The sequence below is a fragment of the Zalophus californianus genome, chromosome 2 (genome assembly GCF_009762305.2).
Source record: "Zalophus californianus isolate mZalCal1 chromosome 2, mZalCal1.pri.v2, whole genome shotgun sequence".
In the NCBI taxonomy this organism is placed as follows: domain Eukaryota; kingdom Metazoa; phylum Chordata; class Mammalia; order Carnivora; family Otariidae; genus Zalophus; species Zalophus californianus.
In genome coordinates this window covers 93507551-93525407 of record NC_045596.1, presented here as the reverse complement: position 1 = coordinate 93525407, position 17857 = coordinate 93507551, and the positions used below count along the sequence as shown (strand labels likewise).

The window sequence follows — 17857 nt, the reverse complement described above, 5'->3', positions numbered from 1 at the left end:
AGGTTATGTGGGACTCCTGGGGAAGAAGAAGTGTCAAGAGTCAAAGCTAGCAAAATAAAGGAGGAAGACCTTTCAAGAACAAAGAAGCTTTGGCTCAGCTTCTAGACAGTGGAGGAGGGGCACAGTTAGCTCATTCTGTAGAGATGATTTTGCAACAATGAGGGTGGATGGTGGGAGTGTGTGGGATGTGACCTTGGAGCAGGAGGGGTTAGGAACGTCTAAAAGCCTGAATCAGAGTAGTGGCATTAGCCTAAAGAGGAAGAAATGAATCTGAGAAAGATCTGGATGAGTGAAGAGGAACTGGTGATCAGCTATATGAAGAATTGAAAGAAAAGTAAGTGTCAAGGCTTTTGGTTTGGGCAACTGAGTAGATTATGTCATCATTATCCAAGATGAGTGATATAAGAGAAGCAGCAGATTTTGCAAGGAAGATACTTGAGGTCCTTCTTGGCCACCCCATTAGGTCTGAAATGCCAGGGTAACTGGAGGTGTTACGATGCAGTTAGAAATATGAACTTGGAGCCTAGAAAGGTTTAAGGTTAGTGATAGAACTTTGGCAGTCTTCATTATATGGTCAAAGCCAGAGGAATTAATGAGATTGCCAAAAACAAGCAAAAAGATGAAGAGGCTGAGGATACACCCTAGGAAACATCATCATAGCTGGTAATGAAAAATTATATGACTTGTGGAGGACAGAATATGAGGACAAGACTGGTAAAATTGTGGTTGCATTAGCAAAAGTGGGCAAGTCAAGAAGAGAAAGAAATTTGGTGTTTAGTTTTAGACAAGTTGAAGAGTGTTTTCTTTCATCATCAGTAAGCAGTAAGACATGCTTCTTTATATCTGAATTGTTTCCATTTATCAGTTGTGTATTTTTTAAAGGCTATCTGACCATCACTAAAAAATGTGTATGTTGGGAAGGCCGCTGGATTGGGAGTCAGAAAGTGCTTGAGTTTGTTCTGGACCACTATTCATTCAAATATTTATTAAACATGTACTTTGCTGGATGTTGGGTTGCAGTGGTGAGGGATCCGCCCCTGTGGAGTTTACAAATAGAGAAAGTGTAGTCAAATACACACAAATAAATATGTAAATACATGTGTACTAAATAGCAGTTGTAGGATATGTATGAATTTAAAACATAGAGACCTCCTAAAATGAGGGTCAGGGAAGGCTTTTTGGAAGAAATAATAGTTGAGATCTGATAAAGGAAGTAGAAGCAAAGATGGGGGACAGTTTTCCAAGAAGAGAGGATAATATATATGAAGGGCTGACAATAGAAGGAAGCATGGCCATTTTGAATTTTGAGAGTAGGCTATATGGGTGGAATGGAGAGGATAAAGTAAAAGAGCCTTTGAATGGGTCTGGTGAGATGGGCAGAGTCTAGTCTTATTGAAGATTTCATAGTCTCTGGATACTTGTTCTGGACAAGAAATGATGGGTGCTTATAGCAGAGTGGTGGTGAAGAAGGAAAGTAGTAAACTAATATGTAAGACATATTGAAAAATTAGATAGGGTGGGTGGGGTGAAGGAGTCAAAGATGATTCTCAGGTTTCTTTCTGGGTTGTGCAACTGGATAATGCCATTTACCAAGAGGATGATCCCTGGAAAAGCAAATAGATTTGTGGGGATAGAAGTTCATAAGCTCAGTTTAGGATATGTTGAGTTAAAGATGCATTTGAGATATCCAATGAAGATTCTAAAATAGGCATTGACACACAGATCTGAAGGAAAGGACTAAAAAAAAGGAAGCAGCAATGCCGGAGTCATTGGAACATAAATGGCAATATAAAATACTGGTGTGGACAGGATCATAGGGATACAGTGTGTGTTGAGAAGAGGGCCTCAGATTGAACCTTTAAAAGGAAACATTTAAAGTCCAGGTAGAAAAAGATAACAGCAAATGAGAGTGAGATCATGTGACCACATAATTAGTAAGAAAAGCAAGAAAGAAGTGAGAGTTTTTCAGGATGGAGGGAAGGAGTAATCAGCAAACACTGTGCCTTTGGGCAGTGCCTGTAATCTGTGTGCTTACCTGTTAAACAGGTAATGTTTGTCTGCATATCTCAGAGCATTGTTGATCACATCTGATCCTTGTTGATCTGATGAGATAAGACCTGCTAATGTTTGAGAAATGTTGAAATCCATCATTTTATTATGTAATCATTCTCAGTTCCCAGGGTTTCTTGTTTGGTTAGTTGGTTTTTAACACTGGGACCATTCACACTCTTATCTTACCCTTCCAGGCCTCTTTAGAACAATGAAAGAGCCAAAAAGATATGAATTTGAACATGGACATGTTCCTAGTTGTTTTGCACAGTTGCATGGGAAGCAATTATACTCAGGATCTGGAGCATCTCTCCTACTTACTTTTCTCTCCTGCGTTTCCCCTAGGAACCTGGAATCCCCAGAAGCTATTTTGGGACCTGTGGGTTTAGGCTTGAGCACCTCTATTCTGTAAATAAAGCTACTGGGTAATCAGTTCTCTGTGATTAAAGTGCTGGCTAAGGGTGGAAAAACTTTTGGTATTCAGAGGATGCTGTATCGGTACACTCTTCCTTCATCTTAAGTGTTAATTAGTGACACATCACAAACTGTCCCCACTTTGACTTCTGGAGTGGTCATTACTTAATCTTTTGAGAGGGAAGGCCAGATGATAGGGGCCCCTTCCTACAGATCTTAGTCATCCAGTTAGCTACTATAGTGATTGTCCTTTACCTTCACTGCTGAAAAGTAGAGCTAACTAGCACCAAAACCTCACTCTTCCTGTAGGTCACTGTGGCAATAGTCTCAACCACAGCAGACTACTATGTACAAATGATTCATTTCCAGACTTCTGCTTTCCTTTAAAGAGTCAGCTGTCATGTGCTGCCTGTGACTCATTCACGCTCCTTTTCCCCAGGGAAATAAGCACTCTCAAGATTTCTGAGTTCCAGGCTCCTCCGAAGCCAAGATAGTCATGTTGTTTTTATGATGGTGCAGCACAGAAGCATTGTCACTAATTCCCACTTGCTCTGCTGCCAACTAAAGGACCATTGTTTCTGAGCCTAAGAGCTGAGACGGAAGGGAATTTGTGTTGCTTTCATTACGTAGGACAAAAACTAAGCCAGTCGTAGCATGTAAACTATTAAAGAGCTAGTAAGTATTTCCACAGTGATTCAGAGGGTGAGAGATGGCCATATATATATATATATAAAAGTGCTGGTTAAGGGTGGAAAAACTTTTGGTATTCAGAGGATGCCAAATACACACACACACACACATATACATACACACCTGATATTTTAATTCCATATTTTGCTTATCAGGGAATGCAGAGACTTTTGGAAAATTCAGAAGGTGACCTTTATAAACTGTCTTAGCCTAATGAAGCTCTACAAAGGGCACTGATCTTATGTTCATTTTTCCCCCTTCTTGTTTTTAAAAATTGACATTTTCTAAACTCTAGTTTTTTACGTAGCAAACTAAGAAATTTATTAGTTTTAAACAAGGATTTAATATTGAGGAGGAAGTGTTGGTAGTCACACTTTCTTAATCTCATTTCCTGAGCACTGTCTCACCAATGTCCTTTCTATTCCAGAATCGGGTCAGCTGTCATGCATTTTTGCCAAATGTTCATACTGTTGAGGCCAGAGACAGATGAATCACTTATTGCTGAACTAAATTAAGCTAAAATGTGCCATTGGCGGCATCTCTATTACAGAATTATTCCCTGCTACTACTTGTGTCAGTATGTTTTGGATGCTTGGATACATTATATTCATAAATCAAATGAACAAGGGCAAAAAAATGTTTTAAGTGTGTGTAGGAGCTAAGAAACCTTATATTCTTTTTTTCCTAATATAAATTAAATTATGTAACTAAATATGAAACCTAACCTATATTGTGATTTTTTTTTTATATTATCAACCTTGACTTAATTAGCAACCATTCTATGGACAAATCATATTTTATTAGGGTAGTCTCATATTAATATAAATCAAGTCAAGTTAGGTTTACAGGATATTTATTTAAAGTAAGGAATATAATAACCTGGATAACGTGAACATTTAATTTTGTGGTTAAAACCTATTTACTGAAGATCAGTTTCATTAAAAATCCATACTGGTAGCCTTTAATCAATAACAAACTAAAACCAAGCTTTTTCTATGATGAATAGCAATTTCAGTAAGATAGAAGGGATATAACTTTTTGTGACTCCCAGTTTATTTCCAGTGATTTAAGGAAATATCACAATGTTCTTAAAGCTCAGGGAAATTTTTTAAAAATTTTGTGCATTAATTTCATTAGTAACAGAATAGTATTCTGAAGTCAAAAGTTTATCATTAATAGCAGCTGATCAAATTCACAAACTTATTGAGCATCTATTTTATTAAAGATATTGGAATAAAACTCAGAGGATACAAAAAAAGTAGCATCCCTCCCCCCCCGCCACACACACACAGAGCGATTTTAATTTAGTAGAAAGGCAATTACACAGTAAACAAAGTTTAATAACAATTTAAAACCAGTAATGATTAAACTAAAGAAGGTGTCATGGTATATAGCATATGCTTAATTAGCAAGTGAATGATACACTGTAGGCATTCAAAAAAGGCAAAGAACATTTGCAGATGTAATCAGAAAGGAATTTACTGAATAGGTGGGATTTGAGCCAAGCCAACTATTAATAATTTTACCAATTGTGAGGTATATATAGAAACAAAGCATGTTTGGTGTTGGAGTTGACATCTCTGCAGGGTGGCTTCCATCTAATTATCTGCCTACGTCTACATATTGATTCATATGTTGGTTTTCCAATTTACAGTTTACTGAAGGCCATTTGTCTAAATATGATGGCAATTACAGTGTTGGCATCCCCTTTTGTAGAGTTGATTGGGCTGAACAGTAAAAAATAATTATATAAAGTGTCTCAATGTAAAAGATCATCTATACTCTGAAGATAGACATTTGTTAATGTTCAAGAGAAAAACATTTTCAAACTCAAATTGATAAAGGTAATGAGAACTTATTAAAAAAAATATAGTCTTGAACTTCCAGGTGACTAAAGTCCTGTTAAAATACAGATTCTGAATCTGTGAGTCTGGAGTAGGACCTGAGAATCTGTGTGTCTATCAGGCTCCCAAAAGAAGTAGATGATGCTGGTCTCTGTGCTATGAGCAGCAAGATTATATAGAGAGAATAACACCATGGTTCAGGGAAGGGTGTGTCTTAAATAGTACTACCCCATTTAAGAAAAATAGCAGTATTGTTAGAGTTTTGTGAGAATAAAGGACAAAAGCCATATAAAATACTCTTATCTTTGCCTTTAGCACGAAAGCAAGAAATTATCAAAGTCACTGAACAACTGATCGAAGCCATCAACAATGGAGACTTTGAAGCTTACACGTGAGTAGAAGCACATTTATTTTGCTTTCATGCATATGACAAAATATTTTCTATGTGAATGCATTCTTCAGTGTACCAGAATTCATGTATATTTAACCCCAGGTTTGATATCAACAGTAGCATTATTTCAAGGTATAAATTAAGTGTCCCCAGGAGAGAAATAAATTTGGGATTTAGAGAGCTAAGACAAGACTTGCGATGGGAGGACGGGGGCTTCCTCTGTCAGTGCACAGACACAATCACCAGCCCCTCCATAGGGGGAAGGCATTCCAGGCAGAGCGCCCATGAGAGCAAACACAAAAAAGGGCATTTTGGTTTAAGAAATGTTTTGCCTCGCAGCTCTGTCGAGGTGCTGGGACACAGAGAGAGAGCAGGAGGCAACGTGAGGCAGCCTTCTTCCTCTTCAGCCAGTACACCTCAACTTTATCTTCGTCTCTTTTATGAGTTTGTTTCTTAGGTAACAATTTATTTGAAGGAAGGTACAAATGCTTAGTTTATAAACTACTGGATCATAGGGTATATAAAGGAAATCACTCCAATCAAATAAAAATAAAGCATTCAGATAAATAGGGCATGAAGGCTTATTTCACAAAGTATGTGGGTCAATAAGTTAGCTGTTGGGGTGAAGATAAAAATCAGTCTAAGCCTTCCCCTAGTCCATACAGGTGAGTTCCTCTTGAATGAAAGAGTTAAATGCAAAAAAGAGATTAAATTTGATTTCTGATTGGAAAGATCTTTATAAGTTTAAAAGCAGAGGAAGTAATCACAAATAAGATAAAATGATTAGGCTACCCAAATAGATAAAACTTGTATACTTAAAAAAAAAAAAAAAGCAAAAAAATTTAAAAAGCCAAGATATGCAAAATTGAATGCAAGAGCATTTTCTGTCCATCAGATCAGCAGGGATAAGAACTGCTGACAACCAGAGAGGTGCAGATCCTGCAGGACTGTGGACTTTCCTCCACCACTGGGTGGGGTATAAATAGAGGCAAACCTTTAGGTTAGTGGTGGTGTCAGGGGTTAGAGGGGACATGTACTTCTTATATACCAGAAAGCAATTATGAAGTTTCACATTGTTTTAATCCTCTTTTTACTTATAAAAATTCAACATGGTATGGATTTTTAATCTAAAGCATGGATAAAAATTATAAACAAACATTTATTAAAACATTATTCATAATGGTGAAAAATTGGAAGCATCAGTCCAACATTAAGGTAACCAGTAAGTAATATGTGGTGAATTTGGTACAGTAGATGTTTATGCAGTTTCTAGCGCTCTGGTGAAATGCTTATGATGTAATTATGATGTACATAATTATTTCAGTTACATTTAAAAAAAGCATTAAAAGTGGAATGAGATATGCCCAAATGGTTTTTAAAAAGGATAAAAGGACATTGCCTCTGGGAAACGCAATTATGTGTGATGTTTTTTCTTTTTTCCCCAATTTTATGTCAGGTATTTCTTTTATCATCAGTTACAGATAGTCAAATATTAAATATGGAAGAGAGTAACTGAGTGTAAGAATTAAATCCAAGATTGCTTCTTATAAATTGTGTATGTGCGTATAGATGCAAACACATGCATACACATGTGTATTTGTATCAGCTATTTAACATTTAAAATAAATACTTGAAATAGTATGATATGGAGTTTAAAAGAAAACTCAGACAAGAGTTCCCTTTTAAACAGCTGAGAAGTCTGTGCCATAGAACCTGCTCTTTTATTCTTTTCTGATGACTTTATTAGACCTATAGTATTCTCCAAACATGAAAATACATATATGATATATACATAATAATACATAATACATAATAATACATATATATAGGTAATAGCATATTATACACACACACACACACACACATGTATGTATATATATGTAATAGCATTCTCCTGTGGATTAGTAAAAAGTGTGTTTTGGTGGTGGTGGTAGCCAGGCAAAACTGGGATATTTCCTATCTTCTCCAACAGTTTAATGTACGGTATTTTAAGTAATGCAATCCCTTGGAATCACATCAGTTTGCCTATGGAGGCCTGTAATCTGGCCTGATGTTGCATTCTCAGGCCCAGGGATATTCCAACAGGACCTTCCGTTTGGGAGCTTTTTGGATGGTAGGATACCGTGGTGAAGTCCTTAGAACACCTGTTCAGAGCATGTGCACACACACATCAAGTGGCAGCTTTGTGAATCCTTTATTAATTGAAAGCCTATGACAGATGATAAATACATATATACATAGGAGAGAGAAAGAACGAACAGACGAACAGGTTTTCAGATATACTGACTCTTTTGATGGTTAGGTAAAGAGATCCATCGTGGTACAGAGATTCTCAGATGATTTTAGTGCCAATATAAGATAGTAAAAAATTTTGATTCACCGATGTTGACAACCAAAAGTCATATTTATAGAGGAAGTAATAGCCCCTGACAGAATAAATTCCTGTTACCATAGGAACACTGTTCCTCCCATTTGCCTCTTAGAAAGAGATTATATATATATCTGACTTTGAGCTTGGAAGTACCTGCCCACGGGCAAGTCTAAGGCAAAATGTAAAATGCCTCCCCACTACCCCTGCCAGCCCTGCCTTTAAGGCTCTTTAAAAAAAAAAAATACACACACACACACACAGACAAAGAATCATCACTGGTTTGTTTTTTAATTTTTATTTTCTACTTAAAAATTGTTCCTTAAAAAATCAGTTCCACGTTCTAAGAACAATACTGCGAAGAACCATAGTGAGTTGGCCTTTGAAACTTGTATTTCTGTTGAACAGTTAAAATGCTGTGTCTCCTAAATGGGGAATGTTTTAGATGCAGCCCCAAAATAGTCCCAAATCCTTTTATCTACTTTGTAAACTTCCACTAATTCGTCAAATCTAGGATATTCTATCACTTCCTCTGAGAGGCCTACCTTTATCACCACAGGCCCAAGGAACTGTCTCCCCCTTTATGTTTCCATGGACTTACATACATACTCAGTGCTCACCAGATCAAGCAACTAACCGTCATTCCCCAAACACACTCTATGTTCTCACACTACTGTGTCATTGTAATTGCTACCCTCCTCCTTCCTACCACCTTCCACACACTTGGAGAACTCCTACTTATTCCTGAAAGCCCAGCTCACATTTTTTTCTCTTAAATCTTCCCTGTCCCATATGTAAGTAATCTGGTTTTCAAGCACTTTGTATTTATTTCTATTCCAGTCATAAATGTTGCATTATAATTGTTTCAAAAAATATCTGCTACATGTTTAACAATTCTTTGTTGAATAAGTTTCTCCAAAGAAAGTTTAAAAATGTTGCAGATCTTTGTTGAATTACATTTCTAGGATTAAAAAGAAAACTAATTTGTATATTTTATTAATTTTATTTTAAAAGTTAGATAAACTTTGAATACAGCTTTTCCAGGAAGTATAGGATGTGACACATGCCGTCAAATCAATAATATAGATATTGGACATGAATGTAGAAGGTGTCAGAAATTGTTCCAAATTATTTAATGAAAAAGTTGGTTTTGTAGGACTTGGAGAGTGTATTGGACTTGGACAGCATTTAAAAAATAAGAGAAAAACTGGAAAAAGACTAGAAAATTCACCTTGGAGATATAAAAAAGTAGAAATTTAAGAAAAGAAATTCCTAAAGTAGTATAGATTATCATCTGCTGGAACTTGCTATAGGCTCTTGTCCCTATCAGAGTTCTCTGTAAAAATGCTTTTTTGACATCTGCTCCTCAACCCACCTTGCCAAGGCCTGTGAAATAAATTTTATATTTTTAGTGTTTTTTAAAGCGACTTCTTCACTGTTTGATAAATAAGAGTGGATATGTGTGAAACCAAATATATTAACTCATGTGTTGGTTATTTTAATTATGTTTTTGTTTTGTTGCTGTCTTTTTCTTTTTGTTTTTTGGTGTGTTTTTTTTTTTTTTTTGTCCCTACAGAAAAATCTGTGACCCAGGCCTTACTGCTTTTGAACCTGAAGCTTTGGGTAATTTAGTGGAAGGGATGGACTTTCACCGATTCTACTTTGAAAATGGTACATTTATTCTAAATTTAATAACATGCCTTTTCCAACTTCTCTTTGAATTTCTCCCAGATTTTCAGTTTTCTTTGTTCTGCAATGAGAATTTTCACCTTAGTCCAGCATTTTGCATCATAAAATTTTGTTTTTGAAATTAAAAAAAAAAGTATAAAAGTTTTGTTTTGAAAACTAGTTGATTTATAAAAGGTAATGTTGATAAAGGTAATCTACCCCATATAGGTCCCAGTAAATGTATGATATAAGCTGTAAAATGAATCACCAAAAAAGTAAGTTTTCATAAAAATCAGTTTATATATGAAAAAATAAAAGACACCATAGCATGTCAGAATATTTGACATAAAGGAGTGCTTTCAAGCATATTTAGTGCTCATTTTCAAAGTAAAATGTACATGAAGATGAGTGATCAGGTAAGTATTTCAGTTGCCATTAAAAGAATTTTAGTGGTTGGGGCGCCTGGGTGGCTATCGGTTAAGCAGCTGCCTTCGGCTCAGGTCATGATCCCGGGGTCCTTGGATCGAGCCCCGCGTCGGGCTCCCTGCTCAGCGGGGAGCCTGCTTCTCCCTCTCCCACTCCCCCTGCTTGTGTTCCCTCTCTCGCTGTGTCTCTCTCTGTCAAATAAATAAAATCTTAAAAAAAAAAAAAACTTTAGTGGTCTCAGAGGAAACAGCCACCCAAAAGAAACTCCTGCAGAAATCCTTGAGGTCATCAAAAAAAAAGTAACCCAGAAATCCTTTTATCCTCTTCCTTACACCTAAAGACTAGGTATTGTGTTTTGTTTGCATGATGCATAGAGTGAATTCACCCTTCTTCAGTGAGATCTTGGTAAATTAAGAAGTGTAGTAATGATTAGGATAATCAAGCTCACTTCCAGTAATTATAAGCATTAACAAGAATGTGTGCCTTGGCATGGATTTTTAAGTTGTGTTTAATGAATTACCTTTTTTATATTCACTGGGCATTTGCAAGCAAACAAAGAATTATGTGGTAAATTGGCCTTAACAAAGCTTCAGTAAATTTTCTCACTCTCTCATGATGTTTCTTTCAGTTGATTCTCCCATTGACACCATCTCATCTCTAGTAAAAGAATAATTAATCCATTAAATATTTAACTTACTTCAAAACAAACTCTATATCACTACTTACCATAAATACATATTCTTCATAATGAGATATTCTTTTGTATATGATTGTGGAACTGAGTAATTTACTCAGATCTTTTTTGAGAATAGGAAGCAGGTTTGGACAACAGGTAAAAACAGTTCAGCCTGTTTTAGTGATCTAAAAGAATGACATCATCATTTGTGCTAAATCTTCACATCTCTTGGTCATTGAATAATTAGAATGTGTAGCTATTGTCAAAACACCAAAGGCTGGAGCCTAGGGAGGGCTGCTTAATCAAAGAATGAACTAGAGAATCAGTACCAGGCTATATGACCAATAACCAAATTTTGGATTTTTACTGGATGACCACCACTGGACTATCATGGAATGGACTCTGCGAAGTAAAGGAGTCACAGAATGAGAGGGGGGAAACAAATTCATGCTATGGCCGGTTTTGTTGTTGTTGTTCGGAAACCGTTATCTCCATATTTTTTTTTTTTAAAGATTTTATTTATTTATTTGAGAGAGATAGAATGAGAGTTAGAGAGCACAAGAGGGAAGAGAGTCAGAGGGAGAAGCAGACTCCCCGCCGAGCAGGGAGCCCGATGTGGGACTCGATCCCGGGACTCCAGGATCATGACCTGAGCCGAAGGCAGTCGCTTAACCAACTGAGCCACCCGATACTTGATGTATTTCCCTTGTCCCATGTACTTCACCAGCTAACAAAAACGAACAAGACCACAGGATATCCTGTCACCTGCTCCCTGCACCTGGGCCAGGCCTTCTCCCTCTCTATCTGTATCATGGCTTCTAACCACTTACCATTATAAGTAAATACATCTCTTCAGCTTTTCCCCCACCATAGTTTCCAGAGTGACATGTAAATTCTGTATAAAGGGAAACACAGAAAATAATGCATATCTACTTTTGCTCTTTCTCTTTTCCTTTATATTTTGCACAGTGCCAGGGACTCGATTAGTGCAAACAATTCATAGTTGAATGAATGAATAGCATTCCATACATTGGTCCCAGGTGAAGCTATTGGTTTTGGTTTACTTTATGTAGAAACTGAGATCTGTTTTTCATGTTATTCTCTTTCAGCTTTGTCCAAAAGCAATAAACCAATCCACACAATTATCCTGAACCCCCATGTACACCTGGTAGGTGATGATGCTGCCTGCATAGCATACATTAGGCTCACGCAGTACATGGATGGCAGCGGGATGCCAAAGACAATGCAGTCAGAAGAAACTCGTGTGTGGCATCGCCGGGATGGAAAGTGGCAGAATGTTCATTTTCATCGCTCTGGGTCGCCAACAGTACCCATCAAGTAAATATTTCCAGGCTGTCAGCTTCTTTGTTAATATACCCATGGTCAGCGGTTTTTTTACTTATTCCATTGTTAATAATATGATATATGTTATTTAATGCTAGTGGTTACACTGGTGGGAATGTTCAAGGAAAAACACTAACTCTAGAAAGATCAGACCAGCTGTTTGTGAGTTGAAACACACACAGTAGAAACTGGAGGATACCCTAGCAAGCGGGTTTCTTTTTGTTAAATCATGTAATGAGGCAAACTGTTTGTGACTTCATTGTCACAATTGGCAGAGGAAGGTGAAGAGTTTCTAAAATGGCCAATATAATGTCAGGAACTTTATAGATTATCTATTGGGCTACGTTATAGATATTAGAAGAAAGTTATAACATTTAAAATACAAGTAGCAGGTATCTCAGGGTCTTCCTCCTATGTTATGTCTGCTCTTCCGGTCAGTAATTAGATGAATATTTATTGTATATCCCTGAGGTGCTTAACTTGTACCAGATGAAATACAAGGTAAAAGTTATATTCTAGTTTAGAAAGCAAGTTACCATGGATACCAAAGAAAAACTATGAGGTTCATAACTTCAGAGTAGAATGGAATGAATGACCAGTGTAGCAAACTGTTAACGGTTTGGAAGTATACCTTGTGTAGAAGATATCATTTAAGACCTTGTCCAACATTCCAAGTGGGCTTTGGAGACCTGGAGCAAATGGAAGAGAGTCAAGGTATATCAGAAGGATACAACAATGTCAGGATGTTAGTTTCATATGGTAGAGGAGTATGGGTAAGGAAGGCTGGCTCCAACTGAAGCAAAGGGGATTATTAATGGGAAATACGGTTGCTCAGTGAAGGGATGAGATGAAAACAAGAAGGGGAGTTTAGACTCAGAAGTTTGGCCCACCGCTGATCTCATTCCAAATTCTCTCACCAGGATCACCTGTAATATTGGGGGAGTAAGATGGGGGAGTAAATTTATACAAACAGCCATTCAACTCCAGAGAATCTATCAAAATTTCTTAGTTTAATAATGTACCACAGTGGTTTTCAAAGGCCTTCTCTATAGCCTTAATAATTATGTATCACTGTTGGATTTATAAAAAGTAGATGAAGGAAAAAAAGCTAGCTATTATTTTTAGAATGAATTTCAGCCTATTAAGAGAATGACAAAAGGAATAATGAAGACACCCATGTTTGTTTGTTTTTTTTTACCCCAAAGAGGTACAGCACTAATTGCCAGTTAATATGGAAGGGGTTATATTCATACAGTACTATAGGGTTAGGGTTTTCTACAATTCCCTGAAGTATTTATGGGATAGAGCCTATTTAAGAAAACTTCATTTTATGCCAGGTGGCTTAAATGGGGCTTCTCTTAATAGGCCATCCTGTATTCCAAATGGGAAAGAAAACTTCTCAGGAAGCACCTCTTTGTGGCAAAACATCTAAGGCCTGAAAACCATTCACATATGGGTCTTGTAAGTAAAATCCTGCTCCGTGATACTTTGTGAATGGAGCTAATGACTAAAAAGCTGCATGGCTGTTTTTCTTCCCTTTAAGGATATTATCTTTTGCATTATATTCGATAGAAAATATAAAAGGTCTTCAAAAACTTATAGCATTTTTGCATGAGCTCTTGAGTCTAATGTTTGGCCTCATTTTGTAGCATAACCCTTGTTTTAAAGGTAATAAGTGCTGAGAAGAGCCTCCCTTCAGCGTATGGATCTTGGCATTTTAAGATACCCTGGAGTTCCTGCATCGAAAGTCCAGTCTGGGTCAATTCAGACAACTCTCAATTATCCAGACCTAATCAAATCAAGCTCTAGGATTTTTTGGTGTCTATTTTTCTAGAGGTAGTAGTTTGTGTTACACACTTCCTAAGGTTCATATATAAGTTAATTTGCTTTGCCTCACTGAGTATAATGGTATTTGACCATGAGGATAGGCCACAAGTGGAAGTCAAGCTGAAATTTAAAACTTACATAGTGGGTAATTCCAGAGGATAATTGAAAGTTGACTATAATTAAATTCACGCCAGTGTTTTTTAAGATTTATTTCTTAACTTGGATTAGGATTCAGATATGTGTGCTAATGTTGTGAATATCTCCTCCACTCAAAGCACTGAACCTTGTCAGAGCTTTTAAAGAAATAGTGCTCCCTGCTGTTGGATTAAAAAAAAGAGACCTCCAATTAATATGTTTTCCCTACTTTTGAGGCTATATTCCTCATTAAATGGACTTCTAGGTTTAACTTCCCAAGGAGTCTAAGAATAATGACAAAAGCTAAGAATGCACTTAAACTTTTCATCTCTTCCAACAAAATTATATGTTAGTAAACATGAATGCTTACAATGCATAATTAAGTTCAATAATGTGATTGAAGCCTGGGTTCCTGTTTCTATTTTCAGCTTAGCTCTGTGTGGACAAGTTGGCCGATAATTAATAGTTTCCTATTTTAATATTGTCTCTGTTTAACATTGTGTATTTCATCTCTTAATGATCACAAGCAAAGATCTTTTATACAACTGTATTTTCGATCTATTAATTTGGCTGAGTTATAAAACTAGCCTAGTCACATCTTTGGCAAAACAATTTTGTAAAACAGTATAACTTATTTCTCACTCCCCCCCCTTTCTTTCAGCTAAATATCAACAGTGCCACCTCTGCATTCTTGTTCTCAAGGCACCTGGATGGTAACCGTGGGCTGTCCTCTCCTCCTCTTCATGCATGTTTCTGAGTGCATGAAGTTGTGAAGGTCCTACATGTAATGCATATGTGATGCACCATCTTGTCATATATTCCTTCCTATACATTGTTTACACTTCAACTATGGGGATGTTCCATGCAAAATTCAGTTACTGTTGGCAAACTGTAGGGGGAGGTCAGACAAAAAAAAATTCCACAATATTCCAAGTACAACCTATTCATCAAGTTTCTGTTTATGCCAAGATATAAGAGACTTCAAAATTCTTCTCTGAATGACAGTTTGTAAGAGAAACCATACATTTTTAAAACTCTTTGCTGTTAATCAGTTTTGGCTTGTTTAACAAAAAGCAAAAAAAAAAATATATATATATATATATATATATATATACACACACCTTCAGTTTCCTGGTGTGATCCTGGTTGAAATTGCTAACAATTAAAGTAGGTTGGTATGTGGCCAGAATCACTCATGAATGTGGAAGCGAGAATCAGTTGGTTTGCTGCCCTCTAAAGTCATGTTGTTTGGAGTCAAACTGTAAACTGGAAAAATTCACATAATTTAAGAGTGATCACTTTAAGATACATTCACACTTCTGGTGAATTCACTGAGTTTTGTGTTCCTTTCTCAAATATGTGCTCTCTTTTCTCCATCCTCTTCTGTCTTTTCTCACACACTACGAGACAGAAAGTGAAATTTGCATAATGGAGGTAACTAAACTAGCACTTTTGATCATCTTCAGGACCCACAAAAATGTTAAGATTGTAAAGGTTTCTAATTAATTCTGCTTCGGCTCCACTTTGAACATAGGGATCCTAGATCAGCAGTATTAGAATTGTTTAAATTTCGGGTAAAAGCAGTGAGGTTCCTAGTGTCCCACGGACTGGCAAGGAGAATACCAGGTGTAGTGGATCAGGATTTCGTGCACATGCGCTTAGTTCTGCCTAGTGCCTGGGGCCCCTCCTGCTCCACCACCGCTGGCTGGTTTTCTAAAGTCAGAGAGGCCTGCAAGTGATTTCCATTCTCATAAGTGTTTAGAACTTGAGCTCTGTGGCTTGTGCTCTTAGCTTCTCTCTTGTGTCAGTAACATTATCTCCCTGTGAGGAGTTAGGATTTTCCAGTTTAAAAAGAAAAGGGAAATGCCCAGATTTTCTTTCTTTGTGCTTCTCATTTCTCCTTTGTTTATTCAGCTCCTGTAAGGCTGTTTCTCTTCCCTGAAATGCTATAAAGTGCATGGTATCTTCATCAGCGTTATTTTAACAATAGTAACTCACAATCTTCAGACACCTATTTTTAAAGCAGAAGCAAAAAATCTAAACAACCCTCCTTCTTTCTCTCATTTCACCTTTCTGTGTTGATGACTAATCACCTTAGATATTGTTGCTAGTGGATGTATGGTAGATGGATTGAAGCTTTTCTGATAATTACACGATTTAAAAAATATATATTTAAAATAAATATATACAGTAAATGTATTGAGCCATGTTAACCTGCCAATGAGATCTGTGAAAAAGTAATGGCCTCGTTTTTCCCTTTTTGATTTCTTTTACCTTTTTGTGAACCGGCTATACGTGGCATACATGTATTTTAAAAAATAATAGGTATAGAGTGGGTTTTTTTTTTTTACACTTTTAACTTAGCATGTGGTGTTGAAGTATTACCGTAGATCAAGTTTGTCTTCCTCACTAAGATGTGAGGAAATTGTGATTTGTTCTCTCCACCACAACTGAATTACACAATTACTATCTTCTATAATTTTGAAACACTGCAGTTTACCATGGGACACTGTATATATTTCTTGCCATAATGGTAAATGACTGATTGATATATTTAAGAGTTAATAAATTTGTGATTTCTGCTGACAATGTGTCCATCTTTATTTCTTGAGGTACTATATGCATGCATGTTGCTGGCCAGTGCCAACAGCCATGTGTCCTGCTCTGGTCTCATTAGTTCATAACAATTTACCTTTGATGTAAAGATGAAGTTTTTGAACTAGGCTTCCTTTTAAGAATATACTTGGTAATAGCAATTTACTATATGTACAAAATAACAGACTCTGCTACGAAAATTTTTCTGAGAACAAAGTAGTTAAAAACAAGAGTCCTAAAATTTCTAAATATGTCCTCCAATCCATCCTTCAATGGCTATTGGGGCACTTCTTTTTTAACCCAAATCTGACTGTATAACACTTCAATGTTATCTTCAGCATACAGGCAAGCACCTCGTCTCCTGCCCCTCCCCAACTTGAATGCACAGAAGTACATCTTTCGATTTACTGCGAACATCACACATCTATTTATGCTGCTTCTCACCTAGGATATTCTTACTCATTCCTAAAAATCCAATTTAGAGTATCATCCACTTGATTAAGCTTTCCCGGACCCTGCTGTAAGGTTGTTCATCCTCTCAATATTGTGTAGTTTGAGTCTAATTCTCCTGCCAGCCATGCAGTTTTGAAAATACATCATCTTTGTGTCTCCTCTACTGGAGTATAATGTCTTGAGAGACAACTGTGTATCCATCTTTATATCTATCTCTAAACTCAAAGAGGCCAGGAAGGGAGAAGCTGTTAATAGTTTTGAACTGTTGGCCAAACCATAAATGGGAACCTCAAGATGCAATCAGACACTCCTGGGTTTAATGTTTGGCTCCGTCGCTATTGTCTGACACACTGAGCATGTCGCGTCTTCCCTCTGAACGTTAGTTTCTGTATTTGTAAAATGAGATCAAACATACCAATCTACTAGGGGTATTGTGATGAGTAAAGATGATGGGTAAAAAGTACCTAGAGTAATATTTGGTAGATAATATTAAATGGTAGCTGCTATAACTGTTATAATCATCGATATTAATACTCCATTGTTCTTATTATTCCTTACTCAAGGGAGTAGAACACTCTTGGTTTATGGGGTGCTTGCTTTCTGTAGGTTTACTGATATTCCTAAGGATATATTCATATCAAATGTCTCAGCAGGAAGAGGAGAAATACTGAATAAGATAGTCATCTAGCCGAAAGCAGGCAAAATGACATGAAGTCAATATATTCTAGGAAAACTCTCAAGGAATCTTAAGTTACTGAAATTCTGAATCCCTATATAAATAAAGTGATCCTATATAATGTAAGGGTAAACATAGATGGCCCAACACTTGAGTGATTTCATTAAATAAAATTCTGATATCTACAGTTCTTTCACTGTTTTCATGGTATCTTTTGTCAGATTTTAAGAAGTGAGAGTACATAAAAAGATTATAATGAACATCAGCATATTAGACCACATATCCATAGTCTGAACAATAA

At 36.6% G+C, this 17857-nt stretch overlaps 1 protein-coding gene across 12 annotated transcripts in view; it reads left to right on the top strand.

Moving 5' to 3' along the window:
• Positions 1-16418, top strand: part of CAMK2D (calcium/calmodulin dependent protein kinase II delta) — a 315365-nt gene extending 298947 nt beyond the window's left edge. For 10 of the 12 annotated variants that reach the window (XM_027600484.2, XM_027600483.2, XM_027600478.2 and 7 more), the window contains 5 exons: positions 5313-5388; positions 9333-9427; positions 11636-11864; positions 13236-13331; positions 14494-16418. In XM_027600484.2, the coding sequence (XP_027456285.1) occupies positions 5313-5388; positions 9333-9427; positions 11636-11864; positions 13236-13302 (467 nt within the window). In that variant the 3' untranslated portion in view covers positions 13303-13331; positions 14494-16418. Of the gene's footprint in view, positions 1-5312; positions 5389-9332; positions 9428-11635; positions 11869-13235; positions 13332-14493 lie in introns of those variants that run through there. The other 2 variants (XM_027600481.2, XM_027600487.2) reach the window with 2 other exon arrangements.
• Positions 16419-17857: the final 1439 nt, after the last annotated feature.